Source organism: Callithrix jacchus, chromosome 16, assembly GCF_049354715.1.
Source record: "Callithrix jacchus isolate 240 chromosome 16, calJac240_pri, whole genome shotgun sequence".
Lineage (NCBI taxonomy): Eukaryota > Metazoa > Chordata > Mammalia > Primates > Cebidae > Callithrix > Callithrix jacchus.
This window is the reverse complement of record NC_133517.1, coordinates 40,706,533-40,724,842: the sequence shown is the minus strand read 5'-3', so window position 1 is coordinate 40,724,842 and position 18,310 is coordinate 40,706,533. Positions and strand designations below refer to the sequence as shown.

General features: G+C 37.4%; 1 protein-coding gene across 4 annotated transcripts in view; it reads left to right on the top strand.

Annotated features, from left to right (window-relative positions):
• The window catches only part of WWP1 (WW domain containing E3 ubiquitin protein ligase 1), a 118,094-nt gene that overhangs the window by 12,693 nt on the left and 87,091 nt on the right, over nt 1-18,310 (top strand). For all 4 annotated transcript variants that reach the window (XR_013527921.1, XR_013527920.1, XM_035277006.3 and 1 more), the window contains exons 2-3: nt 11,185-11,277; nt 13,751-13,841. Coding sequence is in view for 2 of the 4 variants with exons in the window: in XM_035277006.3 (XP_035132897.1) it covers nt 13,772-13,841 (70 nt within the window). In the remaining 2 variants the exon portion in view is untranslated. The remainder of the gene's footprint in view (nt 1-11,184; nt 11,278-13,750; nt 13,842-18,310) is intronic.

Genomic DNA, 18,310 nt, shown 5'->3' with positions numbered 1-18,310 from the left:
GTGGAGAGTAGAAAATAAAGTAATTTGTATACAAGGATTACAACTTTATAAAAGTATATTTGAGGAAAATAATTGTGTGAATCATTGTGAGTTTGGTACAATTATGGATGGTTTCTGGATATTTCATATTTTCATGAAATATGCACTATTTTCAGTGAATAATCCTAAGCTAGAGATTATCAATATGTTCTGTGTTCCAATTCTCATTTAATAAGAAAACTGAGGCCAAGCGAAGTTTAGATGCCCTGTCTCAGCCTTTTAATATGGGACTGTTTGTTGTCTAAAACAGTGTTTTCTAGGGCCAGGCATGGTGCCTATAATCCCAGCACTTTGGGAGGCCGAGGCCGGTGGATCACAAGGTCAAGAGATCGAGACCATCCTGGTCAACAAGGTGAAACCCCGTCTCTACTAAAAATAGAAAAATTAGCTGGGCATGGTGGCACACGCCTGTAGTCCCAGCTACTCAGGAGGCTGAGGCAGGAGAATTGCCTGAACCCAGGATGCAGAGGTTGTGGTGAGCCGAGATCGTGCCATTGCACTCCAGTCTGGGTAACAACAGCGAGACTCTGTCTCAAAAAAACAAAACAAAACTGTGTTTTCTAAACTGATGACTCTTGGAGGGATATTTTCTACATGAATTTTTACACTTTTTTTTTTTATGTGACTGCTAACAGCCAAATACTTTTTTCATTTTGATGATAATTTTAAGGGAAAAAAAAATCAGTATGAAAAGTATGATAGTTCGTTTAAAAGAGTATCTAGAATAAATAGGCCATTTGGTTTTACTGCCCATGTTTACTTAGTTGTTTTGGGGATTTGGTTGACATTAAGTATTCTTCAGTAGCAAATATGTATTAAACACTTCCAAGCTTTGAGGGAAGCAAGGTGGATACAGTGGTGAGGATTTGCCCTGGTACTCTTGGAATTCAGTATTCAGTGAGATAAATAGTTAATTATCAGGGATTCTGGATCAAAGTAGCTTTAATTTGTTTTGTGTTAGGCATCATGCAAAGAGCTTTAGGTACTGTTTTTTAGTGTCAGCAATTTTAGAATTTTGCTTTGATTTTGCAGGAACAGTGTATATGCACACAAATAAGTATTTGTGGAAGCCCTAACATAGCATCGAGGATTTTCCTTGTAAAGTATTAGCAATTTGATTGCTATAGGTCCAGTGGACTTTTGTGGCTTGGTCTTGGTATCCTACCACCATTTGTCACAATGTTTCTGTGGGAACATTTGTCTTAAATTTTGAGAAGCCATCTTTTCCTTAAACTTTCGGGGTCTAATGATAGATAGTTTGGGGATTAGCATACTACTTCTGAGGTGTTTGGAATGTTTAATTAGGGCTGGGGAATATCCAAATGTAATAAGCTTCTTCCTTGTTTATGTTCTTTTGTTTCTTTGAGTATTTAATCAGTCAAACTTGCATTTTGGGTCCTTTACTTTTGTATTGGACATTTTTCTATTGAGCATTTGTTTTGGGTTGTGGAGATGAAATATTGGGGAGGTGAATATGGACTTGAATCTTAGAATTAGGGCAGAGATGGAAGAGGATGTAGGTGGGTATTGTCCCACTTGCATAGTATTTTCTTAATGATATTTTAATTTAAAATTTCAGTTCTGTTCTGTGCTATACAGGTATTTTTTTAACCTAACAACTCTATCTATCTTTTATTGTTGTTTTACCAGTTAACATAATAATATATTGTTTTATTTTGTATCTTCATTTAACACACATTTATTGAGGTTTTTTGTTGTTGTTGTTGTTGTTGTTTTTGAGACAAGGTCTAGCTGTTACCCAGGCTGGAGTGCAATGGTGCCATCATAACTCACTGCTGCCTCAAACCACCCAGGCTCAAGTGATTGTCCTACCTCAGCCTCCTAAGTGGCTGGGACTCCCAGCACACACCACCATGCCCAGCTAGTTCTTTTTTTTTTTTTAATTTCCTTTATTTTGAGTATATATAATTCCATTTTTTTGTAGAGACAAAGTTTCACCATGTTGCCCAGGCTGGTCTTGAACTCTTGGGCACAAGTGATCAACTCACTTTGGCGTCCTAAGGTGCTAGGATTATGGGCATGAGCCACCATGACTGGCCTATTTATTGAGTATTTAGCAGGGTCCAGACATTGGGCTAGAGGCTGGAATTATGATGAAGCATAGTAGTAAAGGCATTTACAGTGAATGGGGGAGATAAAGAAAAAAACATGGTTGAAGTGCTCTGAAGACACAGCAACTAATTCAAAGTTGGAGAGATGACATCTGAGCTGACAGATGATTAGAAATGAAGTGGAGGAGTAGTGGGAGGAACATGTGGAAAGTTGTTGGTGTCCAGATCTGTATGAGAATCACCTAGAATGCCCAACACAGCCCCCAGGTGATTCTGCCATGCAGCCAGGTTGGGGAAAATCGGCAATGAATTAGAAATATGTGTGAATAGTGAACTTTTTTTTCTGGAGAATCATCTTTTTTTCTCTACCTAGATTTTAATGAATGGAAGTAAGAGAGGGAGTGTATATAAAAAATAATGGATTTGAATGACCAGAACTAGTTTGATAATAGTTGCAGTGTGCCCCTTTCTCTTCTGGAACCTATGCTGTAAACAACTCTTAACAGTTTTGTTGTTTCTAATCATGAACTAGTAAAATGTACTGGAAGAAAATTCTTGTCTATGGGGATTGGTGCCACTACTCAGCTGGGCCCTAGTCACATACCTGATAAAACAGTGAATTTTGTCTATTCTTATTGACCATTGTATTCCCAATGCCTCAAAGAGGGTCTCCTACTTCACTGGAGAAATTGGAGACATTTTTTCCAGTTAAGGTAACATTTCCTTAACTTCCTTTCCAGACATTTTCAAAGATACCTGCACCTGCAACCATCCTTTTCTCTCTCAAATCTCAGAGTAAGAGAGATTTTTGTCTATACCTATGTTTAATCTCAGCCAGTTCTGCCTTCTGAAGGATCTTGTGTTAGTGATCATCATCCAGCAAAAGACTACAGCTTCTGCTTGTTTGTAAACAATACTCCAGTCTCTTTCATCATTAAAAACAAGCCTCTAAACATCTTTTATGCTTATGTTTCTCTTTTCTTTTATAGTCAAAATAATCTGAAAATAAGTTTCTGGCTGTTTTTTTCTTTTTTTCTTTTGCTTCGTAAGCCACAGGCCCTCTCCTTGCTAAGGGCCTGGTAGCTCTCATGTTGTCCAGTAAACAATTTGCTCTGTTTACTGATCTTACTTGGTGGGGTTGGCCACTGTTTCCTCCTCCTTGAAATTCTTTCTTGAAGTTTTCTTTTAGTTTTCCTCACTCCTTTTCATAGTTCCTGTCTGCTGTCCAGCCTTTTAGTCCTAGGGTTACTTAGGTTCTGCCTTATGTAGTAGGCCTTTCCTCAGTGAGTGCACGTACACTGGGTACCTGTCACAACATGGTTGGCTTTCAGTTTACTCTCAGGCTCTGCTTATAGGAGGTCGTGCACACCTTTACCTCCAGCGTATATCTCATTGCTGTGCTGTGTCTCAGTCAGTAACTATTGGGGGCCTTTCTGCAGCCAGGCTGGCTTAGGTTCTAGGAAAAGAATGGTGAACAAGGTAGAGTCTCTGTTCTCAGGGATCTTATCTTGGCAGAGGTGGGCATATGGATAGAAGTGAGGGGGCAAAATATATGACGATAAGTAATGGAGAATTACTAGGACAGATAAAATAGGGTGAGGTGCTAGAGTTGGCCTATGGTGATCAGGAATTCTTTTTGAAGAGATCATATATAAGTTGAGTCCTAAGACGGAAAAGGCAGCCAGAAGACTTTCAGATGGAGCAGTGAATCTAAAGGCTCCTCAGCAGCACTCAAGGTAATTAGGTTGAGGAATGGCAGGAATGGAAAAAGAGGAGAAGAGGTAGGGCAACAGATCACATAGGCATTTATGAATTTGGATTTGTTGTAGTTAAAATGAGTAAACATTGGAAACAGAGTTACCATGATGTAATCTGCTTTAGAAGGATCACTCTGACTACTGGATAGAAGATGAATCTAGGGTGGGAGTGAAGAGTGGGGCAGGGAGACCATTTAGGAAGTTGTGCTTAGTTTAGATGAGAAATTATGGGCTTGGAGATAAGAGTTGTAGTGGTGGTGATGGAATTGGCCTAGGCAGAAATCTGGGAGGTCTTGTCTCCCCTTCTTTTACCCCTGCATCTCAGTCCACACAGTTATTATAGATTTTTGCTCCTTAATACCTCTGCTTCCTCTTCTCTTCTCCCTAATTTCAGGTCATTTTCTGCCTAGACTACTTTCAGGCAACCCTCAAAACACTGCCAGAGGAGTTTTTCTAAAATACACATACATTCCTTCTATGTGGGAAAGGTAGTGGTTCCATATGGCTTTCCGGATGCTCTCATGGTATAACTTCTTCCTGCCTTAATAATTTTGTGTCTTACATTTCTCTCCCCATACCCTTCCTAACAGAACTACTTATTACCTGCTTATGCTAGTCATCTCACCTCTCTGGGCACAGAATGTCTTGGAAGCATGTCTTTCCTTTCCAGTTCTTTTCTTTTGTATGAAGCTGCTGCACTGGAGTTCTCCACAACTCAACTGATACCATTTCTCAGAATTATTTCCTGGTAACTCTTTACCTCTTACCTTCAAGTAATATTAAGGTGTTCCTCTTTTGTTCTGTGGTTAGTCTCTGCATACCCCTTTCTGTTGATGAGCTTAAAGTTGAGTTAGTTACCTGTTTCTGCTACGAAATTTTAATCTCACTGAGAGCAAACAGCATATTTTATATGGTTTTTGTATTTCTAGTGTTTAATATATCACCTGAAAACACACACACACACACACACATATATATATATATGCTGAAAAACTTCATTCAAAAAATTGTTAGAATGCCTAAGGCCTTATTGGTTTGATAATTGATCAGGTTTTTTTTCCTTTTTGCCACATGGTAAATTCATTTACTAGAAAGTTAAAATTAGAGGCTTATGCTAGTATTTTTCAGGGAAAGAATGGAGGCCATGTCAGTGTTGACTGAGTGATTGGATTGTAGTATGATGGTGCAGACAGTTCCAGGAGAAAGTAGGTGTGAGATGGCCACTGTTTGGCTTTGGAAGGGGAGCGGAAATATTTCAGTAGAGTGGTGAGAGCAGCAACCAAATTGCAAGGGTAGAAGAGTGAGTGAGAAAGAAGCTTGGGCATTCTTTTAGGAAGTGAGCTCGTCACAGGATTTTTTTTCTCCCTTATTTTTTGTTGCTCTTATTTTTTTAAATAATACATGAGCCCCAAATCTGTTTGATGACCAAAAGAGGAGGGTTTAAATGAGGGAGGAGAAGGGAGGGAAGGCATTATTCTAGAAGGTGACAGTATGTAGGTATTACCACTTCAGAAGGTAGGAGGGCATATTTAATTTCAAAGACTTAATGCTAGAACAGGATCAAGTATAATGTCTTTTTACAGAAATTTCCATCAGATTATTTAAAATAAAAGTTAGGATTAGTATCTCAAAAGCACGTCAGTGTTTAGAATTAACTGATATAGATTATGTAAATATATCAGGACTATGTGTATTTTTCTGTAAGTGAATTATTTTCATTATTGAAAATTGTTCCTTATATTTAATATAATTTAATATTGTTTTTCTCATGCTTAATAATTTAGCATTTATATAGTACTCGATCATTCACAAAGTACTTATATCATCTTACCTTGAAGGTATCAAAAAACAAAATTATAACAAATTTAGTTACAGATCTAATTGGCTTTTATTCACAATTCATGAATGGGGCAGCCCTCATTCTACAAAATAGAATGAAAACTTGTGCTGGGTAGTGGCAGAACACTGGGTTTCGTAAGATGATGACAAAGAAACAACAACAGAAAAAATGCTGACTGGTTAATGTCAGGTTACTTTTTTGTAAAGATTAAAGCAGAGGGGACTTCCTTATTATGTTGACTCAGGCAGACTGTCATCTCTTTTCAGGGAAAGCTGGTCTGCTTTGACTATCTGCTTCCTTGAACTTTTTGTTTGATTATGTAGCATTTAGTGTGAGTGACTTCATTTTGTCTTGGTCTGGTCTGTTGGGGCCTAGTGCAGGAGCTTAGTCCAAAATCAATGGCTTCCCATAATTTTTGTTTGACAAAGCCATCTACTACTGAAAGAGGATAAATTAAATTGTATGTCTATGGGCCAGGCGTGGTGGCTTATTCCTGTAATCCTAGCACTTTGGGAGGTTGAGGTGGGCAGATCACTTGAGGTCAGGAGTTCGAGACCAGTGTGGCCAACATATTGAAACCTCCTCTCTACAAAAAATACACAAATTAGCTGAGTGTGGGTGCCTATGGCCCCAGCTACTCAGGAGGCTGAGGCAGGAGAATTGCTTGAACCCCGGAGGCGGAGGTTGCAGTGAGCCAAGATCACATCGCTGCACTCCAGCCTGGGTGACATAGTGAGACTCCATCTCAAAAACAAAAAAAAAGTATTTGTCGTTTTGTGATTTTATTTATCAAGCATTTATTGTGTGCCAGATAGTATTTTTAGTGCTTTGCCAATTTTAACCCTGTGAGGTGTAGTTACTGTTATCATTCCCATATGTGTAAAAACTGAGGCACTGTGAGGAAAAGGAGCTTGCTGGAAGTCAAACATAGTCAGGTGAAGTGGTGTTTTGGACTCAGGCGGTCTGGCTGCAGAATTTGCTATTAAGCGTTGTGATGCTGCTTCTTAGTAAGTGTGGGTACAAAAATTCAAATCCAAATTCAAAGTAGACTCTGGTAAATAATAGTTTTCTATTTTAAAGGATTTTTAATTCCTCCTTCCCCTCCCCAAAATAATTGGACCACCACCAGACTTTGAAAGTTTGTAAGTGAAAGTTTAGTTGTCAACAGATTTTTACTTGGGTTTCTTAGAACTTCTAACATTACTAGAAGTTTAGGGCTTTACATTAAGTTTTCAGTAAATGTAATTTTTAAGAAATTGCTAACCTCTGATTTGGAAAAGAGCAAAACCAACACTTCTGTCAGCTCAGAATAGAAATATCTTTGCTATTTGATTTTCTGGACTGACCTATACTTTGGTGTGTCATAGTTACTGCTAGCATAGCCTCTGGTCTTCTGTCCACAGTCTGTTATTAATTATCTTAAAAGACAAACTTTAGCTGAATTAAATTTAACAGTGTTTAATTCAGCAAAGAATGATTCGAGAATCAGGCAGCCTCCTAAGCTAGAGTTGGCTCAAACACTCCAGTGTGGCCCTAATGGAAGCCGATTTATGGACATAAAAAGGAAAATGATGTACTGCAAGTGGAAGTGAGGTACAGAAACAGCCGGATTGGTTACAGCTTGGTGTTTGCCTTATTTGAACATGGTTTGAACTGTTGGCCACCTTTGATTGGCCAAATTCAGTGATTGGCACAAGAGTAGGCTACAGTGTGTTTACAGCTCCATTTAGGTTATAGTTCAATATGTACAGAAAAATCTTTAGTCTGAACTTAATATGTAAGGAGGCACTTTTAGGATGAACTTGGTTTAACAATTACTTACTACTTTTTTGGGAAGGAATTTTCATTCTGTATAGATAAGAAGACGCTGTAAATTTTGCTGGCTCAAATTATATGTGAAACACTTTTTGCTTGAAAGGGTGGTTAGTTAGTTTTTTTTGGGGTACGTAATTGTAACTATTTTCTCATTAATTGGGACAAGAACCCTAATAAAAGGAGTACATTAAATTGCTCTGATCATATTTTCTGCTATGACTGAAGCCTTGCTGTTATGCAGGGCTATTTAGAAGGCAAGGAGATAGATGAAATTTAAAGTACTAAAAAATGTACTTGATTAGAATTAATGAGAATGAAAAGAGAATTGGGTTAAATAGTTTCACTAGCTATTGGACTTGAATTTCTGTAAATAAAGTGAATTTTATTTGTTGGTTGCTTTGAGGGAGAGAAATGAATTAGTATTTGTTATGTAACTAATAGTTTAGAGTAGATTTGTCTTAGAATAATTTTGAGAACAAGGCTTTCATATAGCTTAGAAATGGTTAAAATTGGCATTAATCAGGGAATCTACAGAAAAATCAAGACTTGGTGCTTCAAACTCTAAATTGTGATATGTATGGTGCATTTTAGTGTAAGAATGTTTTTTTGCTTATGTTACATTAGACATGTTAGTGAGAGGTGAATTTTGAGGTAACTTACTGTAAAGCAGAAGAATTTTCTGTGTAGTTGCTTGAGAGGAATAAAACTTTAAAAATAAAAAATATTTCAGTGTTTGGGAGGCTGAGGTGGGAGGCTGACTTGAGCTAGAGAATTCTGGACCAGGCTGGGTAACAGAGAGACCCCAGTAGCTGATGCCTGTAATCCCAGCAATTAGGGAAGCCTGAGTGGGAGGGTCACTGGAGGCCAGAGTTTAATGACCAGCCTGGGCAAATAGTGAGACCCCATCTCTATTTTTATATAAAAATCTTTAAAAGAAATCCAATAGCTTCTTTCCCAAATAGTTAGATGGATACATTGAGAACACCAAGTTTATTTGAAGGTAGAGGGAAAGGCATAATAAAGACAGAACCTGAGAAGAAAAGCCCAACGGGAGATAGAAATGAAAACTAATATTAATGTTGCACCGATAAAAAAGGGAACAATTGTACTTAGCCTGTTTTCTTGACATAACATATGTGAAAATTTGAAACTATGAAGTGCTATGCAAATGTAAAGTATTAATGATATTGCCAATAGGTCCTCTACAGTAAAGGAGTGCTGGAGAGTGCTGGAGAGACTGTAGTTCCTAAGTGCACCAATTCTAAGGGGAGAGTATAGTGGTAGAGATAACTGTTGGGAGATTGTGAGCAGAATAGAACCCATCAAATCCAGGATGGGGTCATATGAGCTAGTGAATGGAACGGAGATCAGCAAGATACAGGACAGGTGAGTTGTTGGCATAGATGCAAAGGCTATGATGACATGGGGTATGATGGTATGGGGATGATAATTGATGGCACAGGGTAGGGAAGAACTGTAGCACTAGTTGGAAATGCCTTTGATTAAAGAGATCAGTGGTGATGATATGGACAGTCTGTTAAAAGAAAATGATTCAGAGGGCTAAAAGACCCTGGGTATTGAGAAAGCCTCTTACTATTACCACTTCCCTTCTCCCAACATGTAGTCCCAGTGATACGATTTTGAGCCCCAGTGATGAGTAGTTCTTATCAAATTTTATGCTTTGGAGCTGCTGAATCTTACCTATATCGAGGGGGGAGATTGCATGGTTCATCCATTTTTATCTTTGCCATGTTGATTGAGTTTTAAATTTTGTACTTGATAAAATAGTTTTGCCTAAGTGTGGGCTTTCTAACTTTTTAGGTTCCACATTTATTGGACTACACTACTCTTGTTACATACCATCCTATCTTATTACTGAATTGTCATTTCTTGTGTATTAATATTGTCTTCAAAATTAGACTCAGTGCCAGGACTTTGTCTTCTACCATTTCTGTATGCTTGCCATGCCCACTTTATAAACTAGGCAGCCAATAAGATGGATAATGTGATAGTGTTTTTCTGACTTTTCAAAGCCTTAACACTGCGGAGTGTGCAGAATGAATCAGATCTATTCTAATTTGATGGTTTGCTTTTGTTTTTCTCTTTTCTTTCCTTTTTCTTTCTTTGTTTCTCGCTCTCACAATTTTGCTTCTGACTTAGGAAAGACATTTTGAAGTAAGCAGGCGATTAAGATAAAGCTTCTAAATGAGGATTTGATCTATAAAGTTCTATCAAAGTGTACTGGAAATGTAGTTTATTATCTACACTCAGGACTTTTTTCTGTTCTTTACAGTTGAATAATAGTGAACCTTTATACAAGTCTGTGGCATTTTTAAAGTGTTGAACTGACATAATTAGCTTAGATATTACTGACCATACCCTCTGAGCATAGATTATGACCTAAAACTCAGACTTTGTTTTTTCTTTTGCCAACCCTGCTTCCTAAATTAGTGAACCTAAATTGATAGTACAGTTTTTCTGTTTTCTCATATCCTGGACCAAGGACAACTGGTTAAAAGTCCTACCATTATGCAGACTGTTGTCCCTGAGGGCTTGTGATAAGCACGGTATTAATATGGCTCAGCAGAAGTTGATGCTCATTCTGCTCAACATTTTTTCCAAAATATCTCCTCTGTAAACAAACCCATTGTCTTCCCTGGATGTTAATACTACTTACACATACTGTGACTCCAAGATATTTTTTCTCCTTGGACCTGTTTCCTCAACTGTGTACTTCTCTAACTAGCTATCTATTATACCCAGTTGTTAGCAGCTTTCTTTTGAACTGCATATCCAAATAAAACTTGTATTTTTAACTTCCTTCTTCCACAATAAAAACAATAACTAATCTTTATTCAGTCTTTACTTCCTGCCATGTACGCTAAGTGTTAAGTGTTTTACATGTATTATCTCATTTAATTCTCATTGTAACTTGAGGTAGATGACTTTGTTTTTCCTAGTCTACCGATATAGGAAATGAGCCATGGAAAAGTTAACTTGGTCATACAGCTCTTAAGTGGCAGAACTGGAAAATAAATTCAAATAGTCTTAGTCTTCTCTCTGTCCTGGTTAGGGAGCCATCATCCACCCAGATAATGAAGTGAGAAATTTTAGTCTTTCAGATTCTTGGTTTTTTGTAACCCTCAGCTATCCTACAATCATCTGGTTAAATACCTTATATGTATCCTGAGTTTTTTCTTTCATACTGCCTATAGCACTTTAGTTCAGATAGCTCACTGTCTTAAATCTAGCCCCACAGCTTCCAAAGTTATTTTTCCAAAATGCGGTTCTCATCACTGAAACCATCAGGATAAATGTTAAAGTCCTATACATGGTATATTTTAAATACAATATGAACCATTTCATAGGATCCTATGCAGTTTAGACCCTCTCTGTTTGCCTGATCATGTTACACTGTCCTTATGTCCCATTGTCCACCATGCAAGCAGTTCTCTGGATGTGTCACACTTTCTGTAATTCTCTCTAGAAAAATTATACACTTCAAGATCCAGTTCCCTCAGAGGTTATCTTCTCTGTGGTCCCTTTCTTGATCCCTGTAGGCTGGATTATCTACTTTCTCTTGTGTGCCCCAGATATAGTACTTTACCTTTTGCATCTATTTTAGGAGTTATCACACTGAAAGCTATTTATTTGTTTACAGGGTTTTCTCCTCACAGACTATGAGCTCCTTGAAAGAGGGAATCGTGTCTTGCTCATCTTGGTATCTCCAGTGTCTAGCAGTTCCTGATACATAGTAAGTGATTAACCATTTTTTTAAAACTAAGACTGTATTTAATAGTCAGACTTTATACATTTTGATAGTTAATTATGTAGACCTAGTAATATGTTGTCATAAAAAATACAGCTGTAGACTTCTAACACTCCTGAGACTCAGTTTCCTCATCTGTAAGATGGACAGAGTGCTTCCCTCCTCACACAGTGTTACTATAGTGCTCAGATGAGAGAATATATGACACTATATTATCTTTTAAGTGCCATACAACTTTATTTTATTAAATGAAGTGTGGAGAATAATTGTTGAAATTGATTAATTTTATTTGCTATGTGTCTTCCTTTTTAAGTCAGGATGTTATCATTTTTGAACCATCTCTCATGGTTTTCAGTTTAAATTTGCAGTTACTGGTTACCAGAACATGTGCTCTTAAGTCTGGGGATTGGGTGATATGAAAGAGTTTATATAGAATACAGGGAAAAATAGATTAGGGGTAGGGATCAGGGTACAGAGAGAGTTCCATATAGTAAAGTGAATAGTCTTTTATCTGGTTGGCACTGTTCCCCAGTCTGCACAGTATTATAAGGTTTTAAGATTCTTCTCAAATAAGTAATCTATGCCTCTTGCCTTTATAATCAGTAGTTATCTTTCTGTTTAGTTCCCTAACAAGGTCCTTTGATTTTTTTTTTAATCTACCTCCCAATAATTATGTCTTCACCTATCCTTAGGTCCCTCATTTACTGCCTAGAGGAAGAAGTGTCTTTTTCTTGGAAGACTAAACTTTACTGTAACTACTTCTGTACCTTCCATACATTCTTTAAATTAAAAAAAACAAACATGTAATTTGAATGTACCAGATTATATGTAACATGTAGAAGTCGATAATAAAAACCATTTGTGAACCAACACCTCAAATGAAGAACTAGGTCAATACCAATGTGGTTAAAGAGCTACCTGTGAAGACCTCTCTGATTCCATATTCTTATCTTTTTCCCATCCCCTAAAATAACTGCTATCCTGAATTTGTTTCCATCTTTCCTTTTTAAAATACTACAAATATGATTGTTTGATTTGAGTTTCATAATTATGTTTGTAGGCTTTTTAAAGCTTGCACATATGGTATTTTATTATAGAGAAAAATCTAATTTACAAATCTTTATACATTTCAAGGAAAACATTTAAACATCATAAAAGATGTTTGAGCAGACATAAGAATAGACAGAAATATCTCAGTAGGCAAGTTCAAATTTATACAGAAAGTAATTGCGGAGACTTATTTTTGGACTCTGTAGGTATTGCTGTATCATAGACAAATAAACATTTCTGTATACTAGTTTCTTCATTATGTGCAGAAATGTTTCCATAACATTCATAGAGTATTCCTTGGAAGAGTGACAACTTGTTATTTGGTGGCCATTTGGACCTTAGCAGTTCTTTACTGGGCTTCCTGCAATTGTTTGTTGGACAGACTCTTGAGACTCAGGATCCACAGTACCCTACGTTTCTGGATTTCTTTTTCAATCATGGAATCACAGAGTTTTCAAAGGAAATGCATAATGAAAGATGAGGTCATGATAGCCATCGAAAGAATTCATTTCTTCTTTGTCATTAGGAGTTGGAGGAATTTCTTCATGATTTCAGTGTTGAATGTTAAATCTTGGAGATAGAACTGAGAGGAAGATTTTAATGCTCAGAACTCATCTGTCTTTTTTCTTTTCTACTTGCTGTTGGTTTTCTTAGATACATGCACGTTGTTGCTTATAGCTGTGTTCATTCTTTTTTTTTGAGATGTTGTCTCGCTCTGTTGCCCAGGCTGGAGTGCAGTGGCACGGTCTTGGCTCACTGCAACCTTCACCTCATGAGTTTAAGCAAATCTCCTGCCTGAGCCTACCTAGTAGCTGGGATTACAGACATCTACTACCTCTTCCAGCTAATTTTTGTTTTTTTTTTTTTTGTAGTTGGCCAGGCTGGTCTTGAACTCTACCTCAAGTGATCTAGCTGTCTTGGCCTCCCAAAGTGCTGGGATTACAGGCATGAGCCACCGCCCCCTACCTGTAGTTTATTCATTCTCACTATGGTATAATGCTGCATTGTATGAGTTAGCCTAATTTATTTAACCATTTTTCTACCAATGGACATATATGCTTCTGCTGTATGTTAGAAGTTTCTGCTGACTTGGGCCCTTGCTTACTGTGGGAATCTCAGCTTCTTCCCCTTGTAGCAGGCCCAGTGCTTTGCCTCTGGATCCCAGTATTCCTGCAGCCAGCATATCCAGGGCAACATTCTAATGTTTGTTTTTATTTTGCTTACTACTCACCATTTTTTTCATGTTATTTCAACTTACTTTAGTTTTTTTCTTAATGGGTTGGTAGTAGGCTTGATAATTTCTCCATACTTTTTGAGAACTTCTTAGTTGATTTAAACAAATAGTTTTAACATTTTGAAAATTACAAACTTATGTAACACATGAATAAATTTGCTTTTTTAAAAATAGGTTTTAGCTGAATTTTGGGACATGGCCACTGCTTCACCAAGGTCTGATACTAGTAATAACCACAGTGGAAGGTTGCAGTTACAGGTAACTGGTAAGTTATTTTTATATTTAATATGGTGATTTCCCAATGAACTTTTCTTTTGAATACCTAATTCAGCAGACTTATTCCAGAAATGTAATTTATTTTAGATTCATACTATGGCATATTTCTTGCAACAGGCCTCAAAAGTAGATGTCCTCCAAAAGTATATTATTTATTCAGTGAATATTTATTGAACCTATGCTGGATGAAGAGAAGATATAGCTTCTTTAATGGTGGGAGAATTGGGGCTTTTGAATAAGTGTCATTGAGTTGGTTCTTAAATGATTAAGAGGGTGAAGCAGGATACTAAAGGCTTTCTTACATATGTTTAGCCATTTGTTCAATCATTGGGCAAATATTTAAGTGGGATTACGTAGTACTATAATTCCCATGATACTGTGAGGTTAGTTGATTCTAGGAGGTTTCAGTTAACAGAGCTAGGAAATGTTTATTGTAGAATGCAAAAAATAAAGAAAATTAAAATTCTGAGTTTATGGCCACGTGCAGTGGCTCACGCCTGTAATCCCAGCACTTTGGGAGGCAGAGGTGGGTGGATCACCTGAGGTTGGAGTTTGAGACCAGCCTGACCAAAATGGAGAAACCCCATCTCCGCTAAAAATACAAAATTAGCCAGGTGTGGTGGTGGATACCTGTAATCCCTGCTACTCGGGAGACTGAGGCAGGAGAATTGCTTGAACGCAGGAAGTGGAGATTGTGGTGAGCTGAGATTGTGCCATTGCACTCCAACCTGGGTAACGAGCGAAACTCCATCTCAAAAAAATATTTCTGAATTCATGCTGATATTTCCAATTCATAATAATAACTGTAGTCTCTAAGAACCATTATCTACTAAAAGGAATAAAAAATTTTTAAATTAATATGACTTTATATTCATATCTCTTTTTTTTGTTTTTGAGATAGGGTCTCATTCTGTCTCTCTGGCTAGAGTGTAGTGGCGCAAACACTTGTACCCTCAAACTACTGGGCTGTAGTGATCCTCATGCTTTGGCCTCCCAAGTACCTGAGACTGCAGACGTTCACCACCTTGCCTGGCTAATTTTTAAAAAGATTTTCTTAGAAACAGGGTCTCACTACGTTGCTCATGCTGGTCTTGAACTCCTTGTTTTAAGCAATCCTTTTGTACCACCCTCCCAAGTTGCTGGGTTTACAGACATGAGCCACTGTGCCAGGCCTGTATTTGTTTTCTCTTAACCCCAAAATCTTCATTCAAAATTATCATAATACCTGTTTTACTACACCAGTTCAAAATAACATGAAAATTACCAAAAACAGAGGGAGGAGGAGGTGAAAAAAATGTAATTTAAAAAATTACCAAAAACAATAGGTCCACTCATTGTAGTTTAAGATTTCTTTGTTTGTTTTCCCCCTTTAGGATGTATAATCAAAATACCATGTTTTAAAGTACCTTAGTAATTCTCTATTTGGTTATGTCACCAAAGTGATAAGGTCATTGTTTTCAGTTTTTTATTATTATTATTATTTTTTTTTTTGAGACGGAGTTTTGCTCTTGTTCCCAGGCTGGAGTGCAATGGCACAATCTTGGCTCACCGCAACCTCCGCCTCCTGGGTTCAGGCAATTCTCCTGCCTCAGCCTCCTGAGTAGCTGGGACTATAGGCGCATGCCACCACGCCTAGCTAAATTTTTTGTATTTTTAGTAGAGATGGGGTTTCAACATGTTGACCAGGATTGTCTCGATCTCTTGACCTTGTGATCCACCCGCCTCGGCCTCCCAAAGTGCTGGGATTACAGGCTTGAGCCACCGTGCCCGGCTGTTTTCAGTTTTTTAAAAAATTAATTTTGTTTTATAACCATGTAAGATATTTATATAGTCCCAGAGTCAAAACCAAGGTACATTTAGAGAGGTCTGCCTGCTTAGCCTCATTTTTCCCACTTCTCTCCCTTGCCCTGTAGGTTCACATGTTATTAGTTTTGCTTTATCCTTTTGTTGCTTCTTTTTGCAAAGACAAGCAGATATATATACAGTATATGTATTTCATCTCTCCTCCTAATCCCCTAATTCTTACATACTTTTCTGTGCTTCACTTTTTTTTTAACTTTATTATTTATTATTTTTTTAACAGTATTATTCTGGAGTTTGTTTCATAACAGAATATTGTTTTTTATCATTGCACCATACCCTGTTGAATAGATGTAAAAAAAACTAGTCTCCTATTGCTGGACATGGGAATTCCACTGTTTGTTATTAAAAATAGTGCTGCAAGAAATAGCTTCATGCAAAAGTCATTCCTTATTTCTGCTTAGGTATCAATAGGATAGGATCCTAGAATGAGATTGCTGGGTCAAAGAGTAAATACATGTAATTTTGCCAGTTATTGCCAAGTTCTGCTCCATGGGGCATGCAGCATTTTGTATCTACACCAGCTATACATAAGAGTACCTGTTTTCACAACGCTTAACCAAAATCTATTCTCAAACTTTGGGATTCTTCATAATTAGATACTGAAGTGGTATCTTAATGTTATTTAAAATAGCATTTCTCTCATTATAAGCAAGGTAGAAGCATAAGGGATATTTGTATTTTGTTTTCTGTGAATAATAGGTATGTATATTTTTGAAGCAGTTCTGCTGATGAAATTGATAGGTACTCCACTGAAGAACCACTTACATAATTCCTTCTACTTTTGCTCTGTATTCAAAGCTTAGAGCCACATTTTCACCACATTTTCAGTTCATTGTAACTTGCATAGGACCTATGGACAGTACACCTGAGGTGTAACTTTCAAATGATGTTGATCTATGTGTAAGAGTTCTTAATTGAAATAAGAAAAACCTAGGCTGGGTGCAGTGGCTCATGCCTGTAATCCCAGCATTTTGGGAGGCTGAGGCAGGTGGATCACCTGAGGCCAGGAGATTGTGACTGGCCTGACCAACCTGGTGAAACCCTGTGTGTACTAAAAATACAAAAATTAGCCAGGCATGGTGGCGCATGCCTGTAATCCCAGCTACTTGGGAGGCTGAGGCACAAGAATCCCTTGAACCATGGAGATGGAGTTTACAGTGAGCCGAGATGGTGTCACTACATTCCAGCCTGGGAGATAGAGTGAGCCTCCGTTTCAGAACTTACTAAAAGGCTATCAGGGAATCAAATATGGAGAACCAATTGAAAAATAGATGTGGACCAAGGGAGTCTAAGTAGCCAAAACCGTGCCCTGACAGTATTTATCATTTTGAGCATCAGTTGCTACTCTTCTTTGCAATACGGTGACCCTTTTGGGAAATAATGATTATGGACCTGTACTAAATGGCACCAGATTTTAGTGCCTTCTTTTCTTTTTGTCTTTGTCTTTCCTTTTGTTGATCTAGTTTTTAAAATAAAAATCACCTTAAAATTCTCAGTCTTACTGATCTCATAATAACTTCTGCAGTAAAGATTACTACTCCTGATTTGTCAGTGAGGACACTGAGAGTCAGAGGGATTAAGTGCCTTGGGTTAATAAAGAGAAACCAACTGAGGTCTTAAGACTCCAAGTTGTTGCTCCTTTTATTAGATTCCAGTGACTTCTGTACTGATTTTTCTTCTTTCTTTCTTTTTTTTTTTTTTTTTTTTTTTAGTGGAGTCTTGCTCTGTTGCCCAGGCTGAAGTGCAGTGGTGTGATAGGCTCACAGCAACCTCCACCTCCTGAGTTTAAGTGATTCTCCTACCTCAGCCTCCCGAGTAGCTGGGATTACAGATGCATACCAACATGTCCGTCTAATTTTTTTTGTTTATTTTGTATTTTTAGTAGAGACGGGGTTTCGCCCTGTTGGCCAGTCCAGTCACAAACTCCTGGCCTCAGGCAATCCACCTGCCTCATCCTCCCAAAGTGCTGGGATTGCAGGCATGAGCCACCATGCCCAGCCTTTTCTTTTCTTTTTAAAACAATCAGATAATACCCAGATTAAGGCCCCTCTGATATTGCAGTCTGGCTGTTTATTGTCTGTAAACTGAAATTCTCTGCCCTAAGCCAAATTATTAAAATATCCTAATTTATTTTTATTATTAGCATATTTACTCTTATTCTCATTTCTGTTCTTAACCCTTATCTGATTGGCAGCAACACATAAGAATAAGAGCATTGATCATGGAACACAGGAGAACTGATGTAAAAAATCAAACAGAAAACTACATATTGTAATATGGTTAATATACTGCAATGTACCAGGTACTTAAGGATACTAGCATACAGAAGTGTATTATCTTTGATATTTTAGATTTTAGACTTTCAACAGGAAAGAATCAGAAGCATAAAGTATGCAAGTAGTATAAAAAGGATGAAATTGAAGGACAAATGGGCTATTCATGTTTTTTTTTTTTAAGCTATTGTGTTTTCTAGAGCATTAATATCATGTTTTAAAGTAAAAGTTTAAAATTGTATGCCACTTATTTATGAGTGGTATGAATTATAGACTTCATTCTTTTCAAATGTTTCAACATTTATGGTCTAATCTATCTTTC